The sequence below is a fragment of the Myotis brandtii genome, unplaced genomic scaffold (assembly GCF_000412655.1).
Source record: "Myotis brandtii unplaced genomic scaffold, ASM41265v1 scaffold204, whole genome shotgun sequence".
Classification (NCBI taxonomy): domain Eukaryota; kingdom Metazoa; phylum Chordata; class Mammalia; order Chiroptera; family Vespertilionidae; genus Myotis; species Myotis brandtii.
Window position 1 is genome coordinate 1529607 of NW_005357599.1, and position 22351 is coordinate 1551957.

At 37.9% G+C, this 22351-nt stretch overlaps 1 protein-coding gene across 1 annotated transcript; it reads left to right on the forward strand.

Annotated features, from left to right (window-relative positions):
* The first annotated feature begins 18860 nt into the window (after nt 1-18860).
* Nucleotides 18861-21215, forward strand: LOC102245513 (PWWP domain-containing protein 2A-like). The gene is given in 6 exon segments (XM_014538905.1): nt 18861-19047; nt 19139-19304; nt 19403-19683; nt 19686-19813; nt 19816-19909; nt 19912-21215. Coding segments are annotated over 6 exon segments (2028 nt in total). The 3' UTR covers nt 21084-21215.
* The last annotated feature ends 1136 nt before the right edge of the window (nt 21216-22351 follow it).

The window sequence follows — 22351 nt, forward strand, 5'->3', positions numbered from 1 at the left end:
GTGAAAGGCTAACAAGGATAGCTTTTATTGCATGGGTAATCGGGTATGTTAGAGTTACTGGTCTCCAACATAAGTATCCTATTCCAGCAGAGCATCCCATTCTTTAGTTTTGAAACTTCAGTTATACTTATCTTAAGAGCTATATCCCTGTATTTTCCCTCCGATTATTGATATTCTCCTCATTTGTCAAGGTCATACTTCAAACATATAATAATTATAAGATCCCATGTTGATTCTTCTTCCTCTCAATCTACTTGTGCATTCATTTGACCCTTAAGTATATATTCAACACATTTCTTTTTTATAATATAAAGTCACCTTACAATAAACATCTATACACCCACAAACCCTAGTATCTCATGTTTTATCACAGATCACATAGCTTTTCTCCCATCTTACCCTATGTCTATCATCCACCCATCAACCAGATTTATTTGATACATTTGAAGTAAATTGCCACATTAATACTGACCCATCTCCATGCGTTGACATGCTTGTACTAAGGTCAGTAGTTATTTGTAGATATTTTTTGATATAAAATTCACAAAGAAATGTACTCTGATAGTTAATTTTATGTATTAACTTGCTTAGGCCACAGGGCCAAGGTATTTGGTCAAACACTATTCTGGATGGATGTTGTGTCAATGTATGTTTTAGATGAGGTTGACATATAAATCAATAGACCTTGGGTAAAAAAGAATGTCTCCATAATGTGGGTGTATAACAGGGAATAAAAAATTTATACTAATCTAACTAACCATAAATAGAACTAAATAAAAATGTACTAACAGAGCAAACTTGTAAAAAATCTCTATAAAGCAACCTATATTACTCTTAATAAATTTAAACCCAGCTTGTTACTCTAACTTTATTTTTCCTCTCAAAACTAGAGCTTATATGTTAATTTTTTTCTAAGTATACAATTCAGAGATCCTCAGGTTCAGTTCCTGTGTGAACATGAGGAGCAACCTGACCTCAAGAACCCAGCAGACACTGACTTCCCAGACACAGGAAGGAATTAAGCTAACCAAATCCAGATGGCCAACTCAAGGACACTGACATTGAACCATATCAAAACCTATGGGAAGCAATCCTGTGCATTCTACATGTTCTGCACATAGAGGTTTCCCTCTTCCTCTTTTAGCCCTATAAAATGTGCTAGCTTGATCAGAGCTGTTAAGATGGTCTTTGGAATGAGAGTTCCATCTATCTTCTTGGGTTGCTGGCACCTGAATAAACCTCTTTCCTTTTCCACCAGCACCTATCTCACTAGTTTGTTTTTTGTGTGGCAGGCAACTAAACCTGGGTTTGGTTACAGGTGGGTCTCATCCAATCAGTTGGATGCCTTGAAAGAAAAAAACAAAACAAACACACAAACAAAAACAAAACTAACCTCCTCCCAAGAAGAGGGAATTCAGCCAGCCACCTGCCTTCTGTCAGGAGCTGTAACATAAATTCCTTCCTGGGTCTCCAGCCTGCCCACCTTTCCTTCAGATTTTGAACTTGCCAGCTTTTACAATCACTTGAGAGTTTCCTTAATCTCTCTCTCTCTCTCTCTCTCTCTCTCTCTCTCTCTCTCTCTTCAACCTATTGGCACTATTTCTCTGAAGAACCCTGACTAATAGATGCACACATTTTAAGCATGTAATTCTTTGAAAATTAATCATGTTGAAGTTCTTTTTATGCATTTTTTTGGGCATGTGTTTCTGTAAAGTGCCCGTACAAATCTTTGAATACTTTGTGTGTTTTTTCCACTTTTTATTATTGAGTTAATATAAATCCTTTTTGTCAGACATGTTTTTTGCAAGCAGCTTTCCCTAGTCTGTGGTTTGTTCATCTTAATTGTCTGTTTGATGAGCAAAATTTTATACTTTTGAGGAATTCCCAAGTATCATTGTTTTCTCCTGGTTATTGCTTCCTGTGAACTAACTTAGAAACATTTGGCTAGCCCCAAGCTACAGTCATATTCTATTATGTTTATTTTTTAAAAAGCTTTATGGTCTTAGTTGTTATAATTAAGTCTATGATCTATTGTAAAATTCATTTTGTGTATAATGTGAAGTTGGGAGTTGAAGTTTATATTACCAGTAATTCATTTTCTTGAGGTGAGATCGGGAAATACATTAATTTATTCAAATAAAATATCTCTCCTTAGGCCACTGCAAAATTGAATTCTCACATGCACATTCCATATATGACAGAAAGTTATTAGTTCTTTAAGAGAAAGACTGGAAGACAACATTCCTGAGTTCCCATGTCATCCAATCATATAGTGATCCCAATGGAATCTTCTAGTCCATGTTGCCCATGCTTATTTAATTTTTAATTTGGAGAAAAAATGGAATTTGATTAGCATTATAAAAGAGCAGAGACCTAAAAAGGGGGACTTTATGTTTCTAGTTCCTTTATCTGACTGTTGTGCAGCTTTAAGACCTTCAGCTGGTCTACTTAATTAAGTAACTGCTAGGCATTCTGTCCTTTTCACCAGACTTGTTGAGGAAATATAATTGAAAACAAAATCTCCTAACAACCCAGAAAACACCTTGACAAAGGATTAGAGAAAAAAATAGTTTTGTTATTAAATAAGTATTAAACTAGAATGTAATGCAAATCTCAGACAATCTACTAAGTGATTGCAAGCACAGACATCTCACCCGTATATATAGCCAAGCAGATACCACACATTATATATACACTTTCAAAATAAAAATTAACTAGTCCTCAAGTAAGAGCACTCGATAAGACCATTTGTCACAGAGAGGATCAACCTAAATTCACTTAGTAATTGAGTTTGCTAATATTGTAATAAACTGTTTACCAATTTACAGGAAAGGAACAAAGCAGAGTCCACATTTGATAGGCATGCCATTGTGCAGCTTTTTCTAGGAAGCTACAATTTAACACTCCCCAGGAAAGCCCCCTATCTCACTGGAGAAAGGGACTGAACAGGGTGGACAATAAACTCCTGGTCAGCCAAGTCTGAGTGACATAGGGAAGATACCTTCCAAACAGTCGCAACTAAGAACAGGTCATTGGCCAAAGTAGGCATGGCCACTGCAAGCATGGGAAGATAGGAGATTTTCTCTCTTGCGCCTCTTGGTTTCCTCTCCTGGCTTACAGGGCTCTAACACTCCCCTGAATTTGCCACACGGTCTGCATCCATCTGGACCTCACACACAATGGACTAATGGACTACAGCTACCATGATGCTACACTGGACCCAGCTCCACCATGTTTTTGATCCATGGAACAAAAACTCTGGATACTGGCTCTGATTTTAGCACTGCTGAATCCCCTGCTGCACATCTTCCAGGACTGGTTTAAGGAAAATGGTGCTTTAGAAACCGGGAAATATAATTCCATGCAAATAAAGCTTTCTACTGCATCTCATCCTCCGGTGGGGGCCTCTGGAATGCTTAGTCCCACGGTACTCAAAAGCCCCACTCCCACTAGTAATGGAGAAAGACAATTTATACATTTCTTCAGTAACAAGTTGACTATCTGTGTTAATTTATTTATCTTCACACAAATAAATACATTTCTAACTTTATGACAAGAGTTAGTTTTGCAATGGAATTTGGAATAAGGATCCCAAGACCTGAATGAAGCCTCCTACTTTCTCAGAGAAAATACTTTGATGTTTACATTCAAAGAGATGGCTCCCATGTCCTTGAAAAAGAGATTCCCTAGTTATAAAGTTGGCAAAGGTTTATTTAACTTTTAAAAAGTTGTACATACATTTCAAACTTAAAATTATAGTCTTGCTAATGTAAATGTTTGAAGAGAAAGGAGGAGGGGAAAGTCTTTTTCCTTGTTTTCAACATGGAGATTGATATTCATTTTAATTTGTACTTGCTATTACAGTATAGAACGATATGTGCTTTAACACACTTGTTTGCTAGTTCCAAGTTCTGAGTCATCTCAATGTTTGTATTATTTCTTTCATATTTCAAATTATTTTTATTTTATTTTTTTAAGGGCTAGACATTTTATTTTATTTTTTATTTTTCTTCTTTATTGATTAAGGTATTACATATGTGTCCAAATTATTTTTAAAATATGCCTACTGTTTGTTCACTCTCACTGAAATAAGAGTGTTTTGTTTGTTTCTTTGCTTTGTTATTTTCCAAGGACCTAATTATCCACATGATTGGTTTCATAGGAACCTATTTGTAGCAGAAGCAGACATGTTCCACTCCTCGTATTTCAAAGTTAATAAATATTTCTATGTTTTCTACTTCCTCTACTAGATTACGCACAGAAATATAATAATGTATAAATTTCGGCACCACCAGATATTGCACAATTATTCATGAACTAGAGGCCCGGTGCACAGATTAGTGCACAGGTAGGTCCTGGCCGGCAATCGGGGCCATCAAGGCCATCTTGCTCAGTCCCAATCGGGTCCTATCCCAGGGGGAGGGACCACAGGAGGTTAGCTGTGGGAGCCCACTGGCCACCAGGGACAGCTCCTGCATTGACCGTCTGCTCCCTGGTGGTCAGTGCGCGTCATAGCGACCAGTTGACTGGTCATTCGGTCGACCAGTCGTAACGGTCACTTAAGCTTTTTGGCCAGTTATCTGGCCAAATTGCCTCCAATTACCACTGTTTAGTCACTCTTTGAGCCCAGGGGTACACCAGTCAGCAGGATAATTTTCCTTCAGGATTGGCCTAAGAAAGTGATCCACACACAAAATTTGTGGAATTGCAGAATGTGGTCTATGAAGAGGGGTCATGCAAAAGTTCTGATAGGTCATATTTGCTTATCCCTGTTGATCTTTTGTCATGTGGTGATAGGTGTTAAAAAAAGAGTGTCAGAGTAGCCCTAGCCAATTTGGCTCAGTGGGTAGTGCGTAGGCCTGTGGACTAAAGGGTCCCAGTTTTGATTCTGGTCAAGGGCACATGCCTGGGTTGCAGGTTCCATTCCCAATAGGGGGCGTGCAGGAGGCAGCAGATCAATGATTCTTTCTCATTATTGATGTTTTCTATCTCTCTTTCCCTCTCCCTTCCTCTCTGAAATCAATAAAAATATTTCTTAAAAAGGAGTGTCAGAGTAGAGATCTCTGCAGATCAGAAACCAGTAGGACTCCTATCTCCCAGGTATAAGGTTAGTTCTAAACATAAGTTCAAGCCTGCTGTATGTATTTTATTCTAATCCTATTTTTTTAGTCTCTTCCATAGATGTAGCCACTCTCTTAATCCTTGAACATACAATTTATAATTCGTTTGAATATTACCATATAAATATATATTACACAATGATGCAGCATTTGCTATTTTCGGTCTTTATATATTTAGCAATTACACTAACTAAAGTGTAATAATTATATTGAAACTTGCTTTTATTCACTCAAAATTTTGTTTTTGAATTGGAATATGTAGATATGTTAGTGTAGGTAGCTAGATATTAATAAAGGAAGGGAGCAAAGCAGACATTAAAAATCCTAGTCTACTAGGACGTTGAATCAGGTAATAAACCTGCTTCACTAAGAAGATACAGTTTCACACACTCTCCAGGGGATCACAACATTGCTCTGACAAAGGGATTAACACTCCTCTTGCCCCTGTTTAGGGAGAATTGACCAGCTTTCCACTTTCCCAGGGAGGCACAGCCAGTCATTAGTCAAAGTACCTAAGGAAAGATAAAACAAGTAAGAGGAAATTCCTCCGTTGGGCACATGCCCAGTAGAAGCTAAGACGATGTAGGAAGAGGTATGCACATGTGCAGTAGGAACTGAGATAGCACCCATAATGGGCGGAGCATAGCCTGGAAACAGGATTAGATTGGTTAAGGGACACAGAACTCCGCATGATCTAGGAAATGAATGGGTTAGGGAAAGACCCAACACAAGCCCAGGAAGGATTGGGAAATAGATTGGTTAATTTGAAAAAGCACCTGGTCCTCCCCAAGTGTGAGAGAATATAATCGAAACTTAACAAAACTCTCACTATGTCTCTCTAGCCTGTGTGCTCGGAGGTGATCTCTCTCCTTAACAGCCATGTGGTTCTAGCAGCTGCCTGGGGTCCAGCAGCTGCACAGACTCCAAGCCTGGATGTCAAAAATGGGCCTGGGCACAGGGCCAGCCCAAGCAGAGCCAGGAACAGACTAAGGCAGCCGGATGGGGACAGAGACTAACCTGGACTAAGCCTTGGCATAGCCCAGAATTTCTGGACACAGGCTTGATTTCTGGGCCTGATGAAGAAAAGGTTGGACTTCTTTCACAGCAGGATGGAGCTGAACCTAGGACAGCCCTTTTTTATCTCATCAAACTTCAATAAATCTTACCACTACGCCACAATCTCCTATGTGGGGGTCCACTTGTCATGGAGTTACTTTTCTCAGGAATCCTTGAAAGGACCCCATTTCTACTGGCAACAGATACATGTACCTCTAGTTCTTCATTTAAATGTAAATGTAATGCACAAATATATGAATATAATAAAATGTAATTACATGAACTACCATAAGTTGATTGTTTCCAACATTTAATTTAGACATAAGTGCTATAATGACCATTCTTTTGCACATTTCCTTGTACACACGAAAAGCACCTGCTCCTCCCCAAGTGTGAGAGAATATAAATTGAAAGTTAACAAAACTCTCACTACTATTGAGTCTCTCTAAATATATAACTTGAAGTGGAATTGATAACACTAAATTGTCCTTTGAAGTTGCCTGGAATATATAAAAGCTGCCATTGTCAGGAAGAAGGATTTATCGTCTACACTTCAGTTCTTTTGGCTGGACTAATGAATTAACATGAGACAAGATTAGTAGGTGAAAACAAATAATTAAAGCTTAATAACCTACATACCTACCATTATATTACATACGGGGGACCCAGGAACTCTTAGTAACTTGGCCAAAATGTAGGAGGCTGCCTTTAGCTAAAGACAGAAGAAAATGTTGAGTTTGGAGAGTTAGTTACGGGAAGTCACCAGGAAAAGCACAGTAAACAAGAGTAAAATGGTAATGCAGATTTACTCATCTTCTTCACTGATAGTGAAAGTTGACCTAGTACAGAGAGGAAAACACCCTTATAAATTGTCCCAATTCCAATTATTAAAGAATTCATCTTTTTGCTATGCATTTATAAAACCACTACTGTCATATCAAGTTTATCCTCTGTGTATTCATTATATTATATCCATTTTCTATCCTTGGAAATACCATATATGATTTAGTTACAATAATCTAAAACACATTTTGATATATGCCCATTATGTTCTCCTTTTTAAAACTTAGTTCTTCTCAAAGTCTTGAAAAATATACTCTGAGAATTTTTCTTTGTAGGATCTGAGTTTGTAGGATCATTTGGGAAATTATTTATTGTTATGATAACAAGTATGCTACTCTGTGAGTCTGCCATATCTTGGGATTCATTCAGTTGCTCTTTTACATTTTTATATTTTAAACATTAACATCTTCCAAATACTCTACTATATTTAGTCATAGATAACATTTTTTAACCCTTTGGAATAGCATCAGGTTGTTCAATTAATTTTCTAATTTTTTTTACCCTCATTTAAAAGGCTGTTTCTTATTGTTTATGGTGCAAATGTTTTGAACTCTCTTTAGTTCAAATAATTTATGGAATCGCTTTTAATTTAAATACAGACAATTATGTTATGTGAAAACTAGGATAGTGTATTAATTTTCTAGGACTTCCAAAACAAAGTACTATAGTCTGGAAGGCTTAAATAACAGAAATTTATTTTGTTACAGTTCTGTTACTAGACAAAAGGGGGTCCATTTACCTGTGCACATCAAAGCCCAATAAGATAGGAACAGGAGCTTGCGGCAGAGAAAGTAAGGGTTAATTTTAGGAGGTGGCCCATTCCTGGAGACAGGTGAGCTAATGCTCCCAATGGCTTCCAGGGGATGGGTTATATAGGGAAAAAATCATTAATCATGGTGACTGAAGGAGTTAAGGTTATTGTCAGGGTTGTGGTCTCACCTGATTGGTCAGCACACTAGGGAGCAGTTGATCAGTGCCTCTGGTTCTGAGTCAGCCATGGAACCACTTTGTCTGGTTTTACCACTTTTTGGCCTGGAGCTGAAACACAACTGAGGTCTAGATTTTATCTCTAGCTTGATTGAAACTCTGTCTCTGGGGTCAATAGACTTGAGGCTTTGTTCCTAAGATTGTTTGATGCTGATCAGAATCTCATTGTATTGAGGGATTAACCATTCAGGGAGTGGACAGGCAAAGAAAAAGGAGGCAGGTGAGTCAGGGTGCTGGATGAGGCCAGTGTGAATCAAAAGGAAAGACAGGTGAAAAGGTCATAGGGACCTTTTTTTGTTTGTTTGTTTGTTTGTTTTTGTTTTTGTTTTTGTTTTTGTTAGAACAACTCAGCAAAATAAAATTCCTGTTTATTGTGGACAACATTGTTTCACACATACATCGAACAGGCCAAAAAAATAAACAGCAATTTCATAGACAAAAAAAGGGAAATAAAGAAACCTTTTTATCTTTGGCCTTTTTAACCATCTCATACAAACCAACTACTTATAGTACAGCTAAGTACATACACAAAAAGTTACTGGAATGCTCGGAATAAGATTGTTTTTTGTTGTTGTTGTTCAGATTGAGTTCTTTTTACTTCCTTATTTTCCAAATTGCTGATTTGATTCTCAGCTTTATCTGCTCATCTGTTGATTCCCTGTAAGTTATTCTTCATTTCAGTTAGTGTATCTTTCATTTCTGACTTGTCTGTTTTATGCTCCTGAGGTTCTCACTAAGTTCATTGAGTATCCTTATAACCAGTGTTTTGAATTCTGCATCTGGCAGATTGCTTGTCTCCATTTTTTTTAGTTCTTTTTCTGGAGTTTTTCTGATTTTTCATTTGGGATGTGTTTTTTGTCTCCTCATTTTGGCAGCCTCCCCGTGTTTATTTCTATGCACTAGGTAGAGCTGCTATGTCTTCCAGGCTTGGTAGAGTGGCCTAAAATAGTAAATGTCCTTTGGAGTCCAGTGGCACAGCCTCCCCATTCACCAGAGGTGGGCACTCCAGATGTAGCCCCACATCCCTCCCACTTCCCCTCCCACCCCATGTGGGCTGTGCACACCCTCCTACTGTGGTTGAGCCTTGTTTGCTATTGGCATGTCATTCGGAGGGATTTATCCCTAGACTGATCAACTGCAAGTACTGGTTGCAACCATTGACTCCCTACCATCGACCACCTACCAATATGGAGGATCAACTGTGCAGGGGCCCACTCCACAGAGAAGGATTTACTTCAATGGAACTTTGGTGCCTGCTGAGTCTGCCCTTTGAGTGTGTAGCTTATGGAGGTGGTGAGTGGTGATGCTTTGACATGGTCTGAAGCTGTCCACTGGGTGCATTGGCTCTGAGGCTTATTGGGAGGTGCAGGCCAAGGTCATCCACTGCCTGTGTTCTGCCCTGAGCCACCTGGCATGAGCTAAAAAGTGATCTGCAGATGGCTGTTACTTGTGCTGGGCTTAGAGATGCTCAGGCAAGGCCAAACTGCAAAGAAAAGCTGTCTGCTGGTAGTGCCAGGCCTAGCGTCACTTAGCAAGAGGTACAGGGCATGCTTGTTATAGAAACTCTAGGAAAGTCTGAAGCATGAGCCAAGACAGGCCATTTGTATTGAAAAGCCATTATAAAGAGTTTGGGTGGGCCTGGAATTTGGGTGGGCCTGAAATTTGGGTGGGGCAGCACCTGAAGGAGTCACTTAAATGGGGCAAACAGAGTGAGCCATGTTGATGGAGACTCAGATATGGCACCCATCTAGGGCTCATCAGAGGCTGCTCTAAAGCCTCTGCCAGCACTTCTGTGTGGGAAAGAGCTGCTTCCACAGCTCTTGCCTTGATGCTGTACAATTCAGTTCTTCCCCATATGTCCCTGGTGCCTTTTGAGCTGCGATCTCAGTACTGGAATTCAGAGGGAGTGAGTCAGAGTAAGTCGAAGTGTGAGCCATTTAAGAGGAATGCCTGGAACTCCAGCAGCCCTCCGCCTCCCTCTCACAATCCAAGACCCCTCAGGGGATGTCTGAGTGGCTTTCCCTATAATTCTGTAAAGCTGTATTAATCAAAGCATGCTTTACTTTACACTGTTTTAAATAGATTATATGATATTTTAGTGCTTTTCTATAAATTTATGTCACTTTAATGCCTTCCTCATATATTTTATATATCTTTTAAAAAGTTTAGATATGTCTACTAATATTTTCTTTTATGCTTTACAATCCTTTTTTGTCTTAATTATTTTTTTCTGTTCTTATATGTCTTTTTTTATCAGTTGTAAACAATTATCCTATATAATAAAAGGGTAATATGCAAATTGACCAAATAGTAGAGTGACCAGACCACCCACAGCCCCTCTTCCTGGCCAGCCTCGTCCCTGAGCAGCCCCCCCCCCCAATTGGGGGACGGGGCTGGCAGGCAAACTGCCCACGGCCCCTCACCCCAGCCGGTCCACCCCAATAACCCCCATTGGGCGTGCCAGCTGGACCCCACCAGTGCACGATTTCATGCACCGGGCCTCTAGTGTTGGTATAAAAAAGTTAAGCCTTATTGTGAATACTCATATGTTTTAATCTTCCCATAAATTTTAGATTTCACATAGAGATACAGTATAACTGTGGCAGACATGCTCATTTCCATTCCTAATTTTTGATTGTCAGGAGATCCAAGACCGTTTAAGTGAGGCATTGTTCCTGTATTATTACAGCATCATTATTGGTCTAATTCAACTGAGACAGTCTTTCTTCTCCTTTGCTGGGGACTTGATTTCTCATATTCTTTACAATCAGAGGTGTCCATAAGACCTAGTTCTAGTCAATTGTCCCAAAGAAAAATGTGCTGTTGGCTTTGGGTTATCTTTCTGCTTTTCTAATGAAAGAAAAATCATGAATCACGAATCATAGCTTTTCTACTTCTTTTGTTTCTAAACTTTATGAGTTGCCTATAGTTACAGCTGCCAACTTGTGATAATAAATCAAATGGAAACTAGTCTCTCCTAAGGTTGAATACATGATGACATGATGGAGAAGTCAATGCATTAGTCTTGAGCTGCCCATGAAGAGACTTTTTGTTTTTGAGAATTAAATGTCTATTGCCTAAGCCACTTTTAATAGGTAAACCTATTTAGCATGACACAGAGATGTTTCTAACAACTTCAAACACTTGAGTGGTGTATGAATATGCAGGTATATATATATACAGTGTTGGGAAAAAGTAGGTTTACTGTTGTGATCATGAAAAATAGTTTATTTTTATTGTTTATTAATTACTGTGTTATTTTCTCTATGAACAACTATAGACCTGTTTTCTAGATATATAAAGTATATATTCTAGATATTGAAGTAATATTCTAGATATATAGAATATGCACAGAATAGATAACATGGAAGCAAAGACTAATTGAGTTTAGAGGGGTTGTCATGATCTCAGTGAAACTGTGAAGTGCATGTTATCATATTCCCCGTGGGAGAGAGGGAAATTCCCCCTCTCTCTTCCTTCTTAGTTCTTCTAGCTGGTCTAATAATTAAATGGATATGAGAATGACTTCCAGGAAAAATAATGAAATTTAGGATGTATGTACAGAGGTTCTGTTAGAATATGAGAACTCAAGACAAATCAGGCAATTGAGGCTTATATGCCATCTTGAACTAAGGGGAAAGTGAGGCGGTGGTTTGCACTACAAAGGGAATATAGGCAATTCAACAAGTAGGTGAGAAGGAGAAAACATTGCCAAATAAATTCTTGCTGGGCCACCTACAGTAGAACACAGAAGGACGTCCAAAAAAACAGACTTCAAACATTGCCAAATAAATTCTTGCTGGGCCACCTAGAAACAGTAGAACACAGAAGGACGTCCAAAAAAACAGACTTTGTTAGGTTCCTATCTGTTTGCCACACTTAGTTCATATTATACTAAGGGGATGACTCCCTTTCTTGAAGCAAACATTTCTATCTGAATCCTTTAAGCTGGTAAGGGGCAGGTAAAAGACTCATCTTTAGTTTTTTGTTTCTCAAAAATTACCAGCTTAAAATAATATATATCCCCAAATGGGTGACAGAATTGTGCTCCCTCTCACTCCTATGGAAATATATTACTTTATTAGCTGTGCATAATATGTTTAAGATTAATGTTTACTGGGTTTATTTGGCAGATATTTTCATTTTCTTGATTGCAGTGATGATTTCACACATAAATCAAAATGAGTCAAATTATAGACATTAAACATGCAGTTTATTGTATGTAAGTTACACATCAATAATGTTAAAATATATTGAATGAAAGAATTATGATGCGTATTATTTTCTGGTGTGTTCAAAGTAAAAAAATGGAAATTCATTTTTCTTTACCTATTATTTCTTAATTAAGGAGCTTTGTATGTAAAGTTAAGAGAACTGAGTGAATAACAATATTAAGAATATCATTAATAATAAAGACAACTAACATTTATTCAATGACTCTATGTATTGAGTCAACTTCTATTCTCCCTATCATATATGGAAGAAAATACTTTATTTATCTTATTTTTTTTTAATCCTCACCCGGGGATATTTTTCTATTAATTTTTAGAGTGGAAGAGACAGGGAAAGACAGAGAGAAACATCGAATCAAAAGAAACACATTGGTTGGTTGCCTCCTGCACACACCCTGACCAGGGCCTGGGCTGTGGAGGAGCCTATAACCAAGGCACATACCCTTGGGAATTGAATCAGGGACACTTGGATCTGCGGGCCAATGCTCTAGCCACTGGGCAAAACCAGCTAGGGCAGGAAAATATTTTATTACCTCCAACTCAGAGATGAAAGTAAAAGTAAATTCAGAGAGGACAAGTAGTAAGTTGTTGAAGTCACATGGCTAATTGAATGTGTCAGCTGTGCTTTCACCATAGACCCATCAAATTCAAAACTTGTGCCCTATGAAATGTGCTGTTTTGTTTGCAGGATTGCTATGCTCCAAAAGTACTCTGAATCTATTTATCTTAGCCCATTCTATGCTTTAAATTATTCTGAGGGTTTCAACAGCGGGAAAACACACACACCTGAAATGAAAAAGCTGTGCCCTTCCATAGGGATTTCAGACCAACTGCAAAATTCCTTGAGTCTCTACTAGAGGTACTATACCAAGAATATCAAATTCTTAAACATTTAGACTCTCTTTTAATCTCCATATATATTTTTTTATTTACTTTGACTAGGCATTTTTTTCAAGAATAGTGTAATACCTTTTTCAGGACTATAGTCTTCTATACTCTTCTGCATAGCATGGTTCTGACCTAAATTCTACAACTTTATATGATGTAGTTGTTTCCCTGGCTCACTTTATTTTCATTGTACATCCCTCAAACTGTCCACATCCTAATCCCCACAAACGGTGAACATACTATTTTACATGGATGGGGGAAAAACAACAACATTGTAGATGTGGTTAGTGAGGAAGGTGATAATCCTGGATTGTCCAAGTGGACCCTATGTAATCACAAGGCTCCTTGAAGGATGAAAGTGAGAGAAGAGTCAGATAATGAAATGTGATGACAAGCAGAAGTGGGGGTGAGTGGAGAGGAAGTTGCTATACTGCTAGCTTTGAAAATGCAGAATGAGGCCATAAAGTCAATGCAGAAAGTGTCTGGAAGCTAGAAAAGAAAAGCTAATGGATTCTTCCCTAGAGCTTTAGCAATGAAACATGCCTAAGAATGAAATATGTCCCATTTTAGGCTTCTAACCTCCAGACTATAATATATTAATTTTTGTTGTTTTAAGCCACACTAATTGTGTGGTAATATTTTACAGCAGCCATAGAAAACTAATACACTGGAACATTTACCTGGAATAATGTGAGATAAAACATTTTAAAAGAGTAAAAATTACACTCACGGACAAAGTGATGAATTCAATAAGATGACATTACTGGACTAAAAATAAGATTTTATTTTGCATCATTTACTTGAAATCTGTGAGAGTTTATTTAGTGAAAAATAGGTACCTGGACATTTCTGTTGTCTGTTCCATTAGTTCACTTTTAAAGTTTTGCCTTTTTTACTTTTCCTTTCAGTTTAGAGCATGGATTCTATGGTTGGAACTACAGCAGACACTTTGAGATATGGTGGTAACTTAAGGATGGGTACTTCATGCTATGAATAATGGAATGAGAAGATGGAGGGAAAATGAGACAGTAATGCCACTGTGCTATTACTGCATGGCCTGAAGTGACCCATCTCTAAAGTCCAAGTTCTGTAAAATAAACATGTAATTTGCTATTTATTGATTAAATCTATTTTTTTCTTAAAAAAATCTTTATTGTTGAAAGTATTACATATGACTCCTTTTATCCCTCACTTACCCCTTCTAGCTCCTCCCCAACCCCACCACCCCAGGCCTTCACCACCCTATTGTCTGTGTCCATGGGTTATGCATATATGCATACAAGTTCTTTGGTTGATCTCTTCCCACCCACACACCCCCTCCTTGTCTCTGAGATTTGACACACTCTCTATTTCTTAATAGTTGGATTCATACATATTACACTAATTATACAATATATCAAACATTTTTTCTAATTACTTATTTAAACTACTTTCTCTGCTAAGTTATGTGTGTAAGTTAGCCTTTTTGTTCCTATTTTTTTAATTGCTGACTCCTAGGACCTAATTACATGTCTAGAGTAGGAATTCCACATTAGTGTTGCTCTTTGAGTAAGTGACTTAACTTCTCTAATTTTTAATTTCCCCTGTAATAGTTTAATAACATATAGTTGATAGACTCTAAAACTCAAAAAGATATGTATGAAATTTGAAAAAGAGTAAAAAAGTATCACAATGCATAAGACATTGCGGGGAAAACAACAACAAAAAAGCAAGTATATTCAGCAACTGTTGCCATTAAGTGCAAGGTGTTTTGGTCTCACCATCTAATTTAATTTTGTATAAATAACTTTCATAAGTCTGTAGTATAGATGATATTTTTATTCTTCACTAACAAATGAAAAAATTAGATTCAGGAAGGATGAGTAACTTTTCTAATACCATACATCAAATATAAGGCTGAAAGTGTTGATCTGTACCAAACACTGAGTCCACAGTTTATATACATTCCATGGTATCACAATGAGTACAAACAGTACAAATCAGTATATACCATTAAGTATATAAAATTCTCAATAGTAATTTAGCTAAATGACAGGTTTATATACCTGTTTAACATTGTTTATATTTAGTATTATAAAAATTTATTCTTAGAATTTGAATAAATTCCTGGTCATAAGAAGATTATTTTCCACCTAAAAGATGACTCAGAATTCTCCTTAAATAATATTTTATTTCTTAACTAATTGCCTTTTGTTTATAGAGCCTATAAAACACATGTGTTTTTTTTAAATACAATCATAATAAGGTCTAATGTGAATCCAAAAATATTTTTATTTTTGACTATTCTGTGCATGCAGATTCACTTGACATAAGCAGAATTAGAATGAGAAATTCATCTCCTTCGTTTGTCATATCATGAGCCACTTTGGCTAATCGTATTGTCTGTGTAGCCAGACAACTGGCATCTCAAAAATTGCTCATCTACTTCTGTTAAAGTCAGTGGAAGCTATACTGTGTATCTCTACTCACCATTTTGACAGTTTGGACACAGGATATAATGCATCACAAACAACCTACCAGAAATTGTATACTAAAAAGAAAAAAAGAGAACATAATAGATTTGCAATTTATTCTGTTCCTTTACTTATCAGCTTTCTACATATGGTTGATTTAAAACCTTATAAAAGAGTCAAAATATTATTTATAGTTTTCTTTACTAGAAATGAACACATTTTGAGCACAGGCAAGTAAAAATATGAAATATGTTGAAATGGTTTTGCTGTTCAATCCAGGACTTAAAAAAATGCAATGTAGGAGAACAGTATGATTCAAGAAGATGACTATTTCAGGGAGATAAAAGCTAACATTAATAATAAAATATTTATAATAGTGTTTAGTAATGTAGGTGTCCCATGGATGATTTTGATACATCTCTAGTTATGAGAAATATATATTGAGTTTGTATGTTTTGGTTTATTTTCAAAGTAGAACATATTCTTTTCAGAAACAATTAAGTTTGTGGTTATAACCAAATATAGAGAACATTTTGCAAAATGAGCAATTTTAACAACTTTATTTTAGCATGCATTATATTCTTTAAGAAATAAAAAATTCTATTTTTGAATGCATGTGGAAAAGATAAAGATTATAATAATACTCACATCAATAATAGTTGGATTCTGAAAGATTTAAATTCAATTGACCACATTCAATAATCTATAATATCTGGATTTTCTTATACATGTCTTTAAACTGTTCAAAAAAGAAGTGTCCTATTTAACTCACATTCATTCTAAATAAATCTACCATTATCATTAGTTACTGTTATTTGCCTTCCTGTAAAATGAACTATAATAAAAATATCAAAAGGCATATTGAAGAAAACAAATATAACAATTTTTTTATCATAAAGCTATCAATTATTAAGAAATCACATAAATTATTTGGTCCAAATGTTTCTTGTATAATAAACCTATTTTTAAAAATGTGTATTATTATTTTTCAGTAGGACAGATATGCAAAGGGCATTATGAAATTTATGTATGTGCAAAAATTAATTTAAAAATATCAGATTGAAAGTATCTAAGAGAACATGTTTTACAAAAGAGTCCTTAGTGTAGAAACTAATAGCAACTTAACTCCTTTGTCTAAATGAGAACTAGGATTAAAATTAACTTAATTCAAATAGCTTATTTTCCAAAAGAGGTAAATGAAAAGAAAGAGGAACAAAGAATTGCTTATGACTATCCTATATTTGACAAAACACGGAAAAAAATAGAGAGAAAGAAGAGGAGTATGTAATAGAAATGTGCTGCCTCAGAGTATGGGTATCTCACGATCCAGCTTCTATAACCACACAACTGAGAAAGGGTCATTTCTTTCATCATAATTAAAGTGAGAATTCTCAATTCACATCAACCACACCTCTACCACAGGAGACAAGAGACTCCCAAAAGAGCTTTAAAAGATGTCCTCAATTTTCCCTACTCCTTGGGTTCTATACTAATTGGCATTGCAGGCAAGACCAATTGTCCCACAACTTAATAGACACTGTTGACAAAAAAAAGAATAAAATGGGAGAACATTGGGACTTTCTATAAAGCCATGCTCTGTAAATACGACCACTTTAGTGTTAGAAATAAAGTAATCAAAATAACAATCTTGTGCACACAGAAACAGACACACACATACACATATACAGGGCGAGGCAAAAGTAGGTTTACAATTGGGAGTATAGGAATACAGTTTATTCTTGTATTTTTATTTATTAATTATTTTCCACATGAACAACTGTAAACCTACTTTTACCCTACCCAGTATATATGACAAAAGTGACAGAAAAATGGGGAAATAATATACTTTTTAATAAATCATAGTGGGAGGGGGATATTAACAAATGAAAAGTGTTCCTTGACTCAGCCCAAAGAATAGATCAATCCAAAGGAAAAACCATAGGGTGTTAAAGATATAAGAAACTATCTTGATGAAATCATAATAATGAAGGAGTTTTTAAATATCAATCTTAAAGGAATGCTAATCTTTAATACTAATAAAAACAGCACATTAAAATTAAGAATTCAAGTAATCACAAGATACCAAAAAGAGAATAAAAATGTATCAGCATTGTGTAAAAGCCCAAATGCGGAAGTGAGAAAGCCACCATGTGTAGGATGGTATTTCCAACACATATAATTAATGAATGATAAGCATCTAAATATATAGAGAACTGTATATGAATCAATAAAAAATGAACTCTATAAAATGGACAAAGGACTTGAAAATCCACTATAAAAAGAGTAAATCCAAATTTCAATGATCATATTAAAAGTGACTAATGCCATTATATTCTAAAAAGTTAAAATGATTGTCAAAATGCATAGATATATTCTATATTTTGTAAAATTAAAAATATCTGATAATTCCAAGGTGAGCATATGGACCAAATAAAACCCTAACATTCTGCTATTAAGTAATTTCTTTGGATACAATGAATCATTATCTTAGTAGGTAAAGATATCCAAAACTTATGGCCTATTTTTAAGTAAACAGCTTGAAGAAACAAATATTTGTGCAGTTAAGATACATGCTCCACAATTTTCATACCAACTATTCTATTATGGTTCCAAACTATTAAAAATCTAGATATATAAAAGGCTAATATGCAAAGTGTCCGCTAGGGAGTTTGACCAGGAGACTGGCAGTTCTATCGTTCACTATGATGTGCACTGACCACCAAGGGGTGGTCAGCAGTGGCAGGTCATGGCCAGCAACGGGCAGCTGAAGGCCCTGATTAGCCCTGATCTCCGGCCAGGCCTAGGGATCCTTCCTGTGCATGAATTTCATGCACCGGGCCTCTAATATATATATACTAGAGGCTTGTTGCAAGAAGAGATTCGTGCAATAGGCCTTCCCTTCCCCTAGGAAGTTTTCCTCTGGCACCTGGGACCCAGGCCTTCCCTCTGGCTGGGCTCCGGCCAAAGGCCCCCCCGCAAGCCGTCAGGCCTCGGGGATCTGCTGATCCCGGGGCTGTGAGGCCTTGTGGCTCCGCTGATCCCAGGGCCGTGAGGCCTCGTTGTTCGGCAGACTTCGGGTATGTTTGGCTTCGCTCCACCTCTTGGAGCCTAGTATGCAAATTAACTGCCATCTTTGTTGGCTGTTAATTTGCATATCGCCCTGATTAGCCAATGGAAAGCATAGCGAAGGTACCGTCAATTACTCTTTTTGTCTTTTATTAGATAAGCTATAAATACTTACGCACATAAAATGAATTAAAAACAAAATGTAGAGGAAAAAAATGGCGGGCTGTGGCTGCAGAGGCAGCAGCAACTACAGCGTCCCCCGGGGAGAGGGGCGACGGCGAGGCCGAGCAGAGATGGAGCCCATCCCTGGTAGCGAGGCCGGTACTGACACCCTCCCGGTCACAGCCACTGAAGCATCTGTGCCGGTGGGCGAGGCCAACGGGACAGCCATCCGCTTCTCAGGCCAACAAGTCACCACTCGAGCCACCGGAGGAGCTTGCTCGCAGCCTGAGGGCCTGACCTTCCCCCTTCCCCCGCACCGCTGCCTGACCAGCCCTGGCTCCCGAGGAGCGCCAGGAGCCGCCGCTGCCCAGCCCGCAGCTCATCCCCGGCTCAGAGGTGCAGGTCACGCTGGACCACATCACTGAGGACGCACTCGTCGTGTCGTTCCGCCTTGGGGAGAAGCTCTTCCCCAGGGTCCTCATGGATCTGTCCAAAAGATATGAAGTGCAGACTCCCATTCACGGCTCTCCATTCTGTTTCCTGCAACAGCACACACACGGATGGTATCTCACCTGTTTGGAAATGGCTTATTTTAGTTTGGGCCCCACGGGATCCCTGTGACAGTATTTACCAAAAGGGAATATAAGGATAACCCTGAAGCCATGCAGCTCCAAAGTAATACATTCCGAGAAGGGACAGAAGTCAAGTGTGAAGTGAATGGTGCTGTTCCCGACAACCCTTCTCCTGTCCCGCCACCTGAGCCGAGCTTGGCTGAAAGCCTGCGGACTTCCAAACCACCACCACTCTTCCACGAAGGAGCACCTTACCCGCCCCCTTTGTTTATCAGGGACACATATAACCAATCAATACCTCAGCCACTCCTGGGAAAATTAAGCGACCCAAACGAAAAATGTACAGGGAAAAACCTACTTCAATAATGAATGCTATTAAACTACGACCCAGGCAAGTCCTATGTGACAAATGTAAAAACAGTGTTGTTGCTGAAAAAAAAAGGAAATTAGAAAAGGTAGTAGTGCAAGTGACTCTTCTAAATATGAAGATAGAAAATGGAGAAATGAAAGTGTAACTACTGTGAACAAAAAGTGAAAGCTGACCATAAAGTGGATGGGGAAAAACAAAATGAAAGCCAGAAAAGAAATGCTGTGGTTAAGGTTTCAAATATTGCTCACAGCAGAGGTAGAGTAGTCAAAGTTCCTGCTCAGGCGAAGACATCAAAAGTTCAGTTAAATACTAAAAAAGTGCTCCAGAGTAAGAACATGGATCATGCAAAAGCTCGGGAAGTGTTGAAAATTGCCAAAGAAAAGGCACAAAAGAAGCAAAGTGAAACCTCTGCATCCAGAAATGCACATTCAAAAGTCCACTTCACACGTCGATATCAGAATCCTAGCTCAGGTTCCCTTCCACCCCGGGTTCGTTTAAAACCACAAAGGTACAGGAATGAAGAAAATGACTCTTCTCTGAAGACGGGACTTGAGAAAATGCGGAGTGGCAAGCTGGCACCCAAGCCCCAGTCTCGTTGCACCTCTACCCGCTCAGCAGGTGAGGCCCCTTCAGAAAATCAGAGTCCCTCAAAAGGCCCTGAAGAGGCCAACAGTGAGGTTCAGGACACAAATGAAGTGCTTGTACCTGGTGAGCAGGAACCACAGACACTGGGCAAAAAGGGCAGCAAAAGCAATATCTCTGTTTACATGACCCTAAATCAAAAGAAATCTGACTCTTCCAGTGCATCAGTGTGTAGCATTGATAGCACAGATGATTTGAAATCCTCCAACTCTGAGTGTAGTTCTTCTGAAAGCTTTGATTTTCCTCCAGGCAGTATGCATGCACCTTCCACCTCCTCCACATCCTCTTCTTCAAAGGAAGAGAAAAAGCTCAGTAATTCCTTGAAAATGAAAGTCTTTTCCAAAAACGTCTCTAAATGCGTCACACCAGATGGCAGGACCATATGTGCAGGGGACATTGTTTGGGCCAAGATATATGGCTTCCCTTGGTGGCCAGCCCGTATTCTTACTATAACTGTGAGTCGGAAAGATAACGGCCTCTTAGTTCGACAGGAGGCCCGTATTTCATGGTTCGGGTCTCCAACAACATCTTTCCTTGCTCTATCGCAACTGTCCCCCTTTTTAGAAAACTTCCAGTCACGCTTTAATAAGAAGAGAAAGGGCCTGTATCGCAAGGCTATCACAGAGGCAGCTAAGGCTGCCAAGCAGCTGACCCCGGAAGTACGGGCTCTGTTGACACAATTTGAAACGTGAACACGGACAGTAAGGTAGGCAAGAACCATTGAAAGGTACCACAGATTTTTCTAGTCTAGTTAGGAGGAACTTCTGCAAAATAGCCTGGCCAAATTGGAGAGAGAAATTGAACTCAATCGGCTGCTTTTTTTTCCTTTAAATAAAAACTTACCTTATAGCCATTTTTAGACTGAGAAGCTAAACTGAACAAGCAATCAAATTTTGTCGTAAGGTTGTGAGATTTTAGTAGTATTTTTCAGTTTTAAAGTCTAAAACCACCCAAAGGCACAGGAGCCATAGCCTCAACTGAAAATGAATTTTTGCAGGGACTATTGCCATTTGTACCTAGTACTGTGTGTATGTGTACATATATACACAGAAATATGTGTGTGTATATACATATATACTATATATAAATAGAATCTAGCCTGTCACTATGTGACACAGGTTGCATATTTGGGATTGTAGTAAGGGCTGCTGAGCTGGGGGAAATAGTGTGGATATTTAATGACTACTTGTTTTTAAATTAATGAACACTTAACCTTTCTATGTGCATAATGATGCAAGAGCTTGATATTTAGGTGTTTGACAAACAGATGCTTGCTATTCGGTTTCGGACTGGGGAAATAGCTCAGTGTTTGGGATTAAGATTGTTAAGGCTGGCTAGGTTTGAATCATCACTCTCTCTCTCCTTTGTTCAATGAGGATTTAACAAAAACTTTCCAACTTCTGGTTTGGGAGATCAGATAGGTTTGTTTATCTTTGGATATGTAAATAGTTGGTTGCTAAATTTGGTCAGATTACTCCTGACTGGCTGTTCCTAAATTCTTAGGATACGTCCTAATGAATTACACTTTGTGAATTGTCATATGTGTAATTATTGCCTTTTGGATGTACCTAATTTGATAACTTTAAAAAATATTTCCATTTAAGGTATCTGTTTGCAGGTCAGAAAATGAGAAAATGCAATTGTGTAATGCTCTGAAATGTAAAAAAAACAAGCTGTAAATAAAATCGACTAAATAAAAAGAAATGTAGTGTCTATATAAAGAAACTAGAGGCCCGATGCACAAAATTCGTGTAAGAGTAGGCCTTTCTTCCCTTGGCTGCCAGCACTGGCTTCCCTCTGGCACCCAGGACCCAGGCTTCCCTCACAGCCCCAGCTTCGTCTGGAAGGATGTCTGGTCTAATTAGCATATTACGCTTTTATTATTATAGATCATTATTGTGAAAGACAGAAAAATGGTATTCTTATTCAATTATATTTTTTTCACCTTTATGTAATTCTA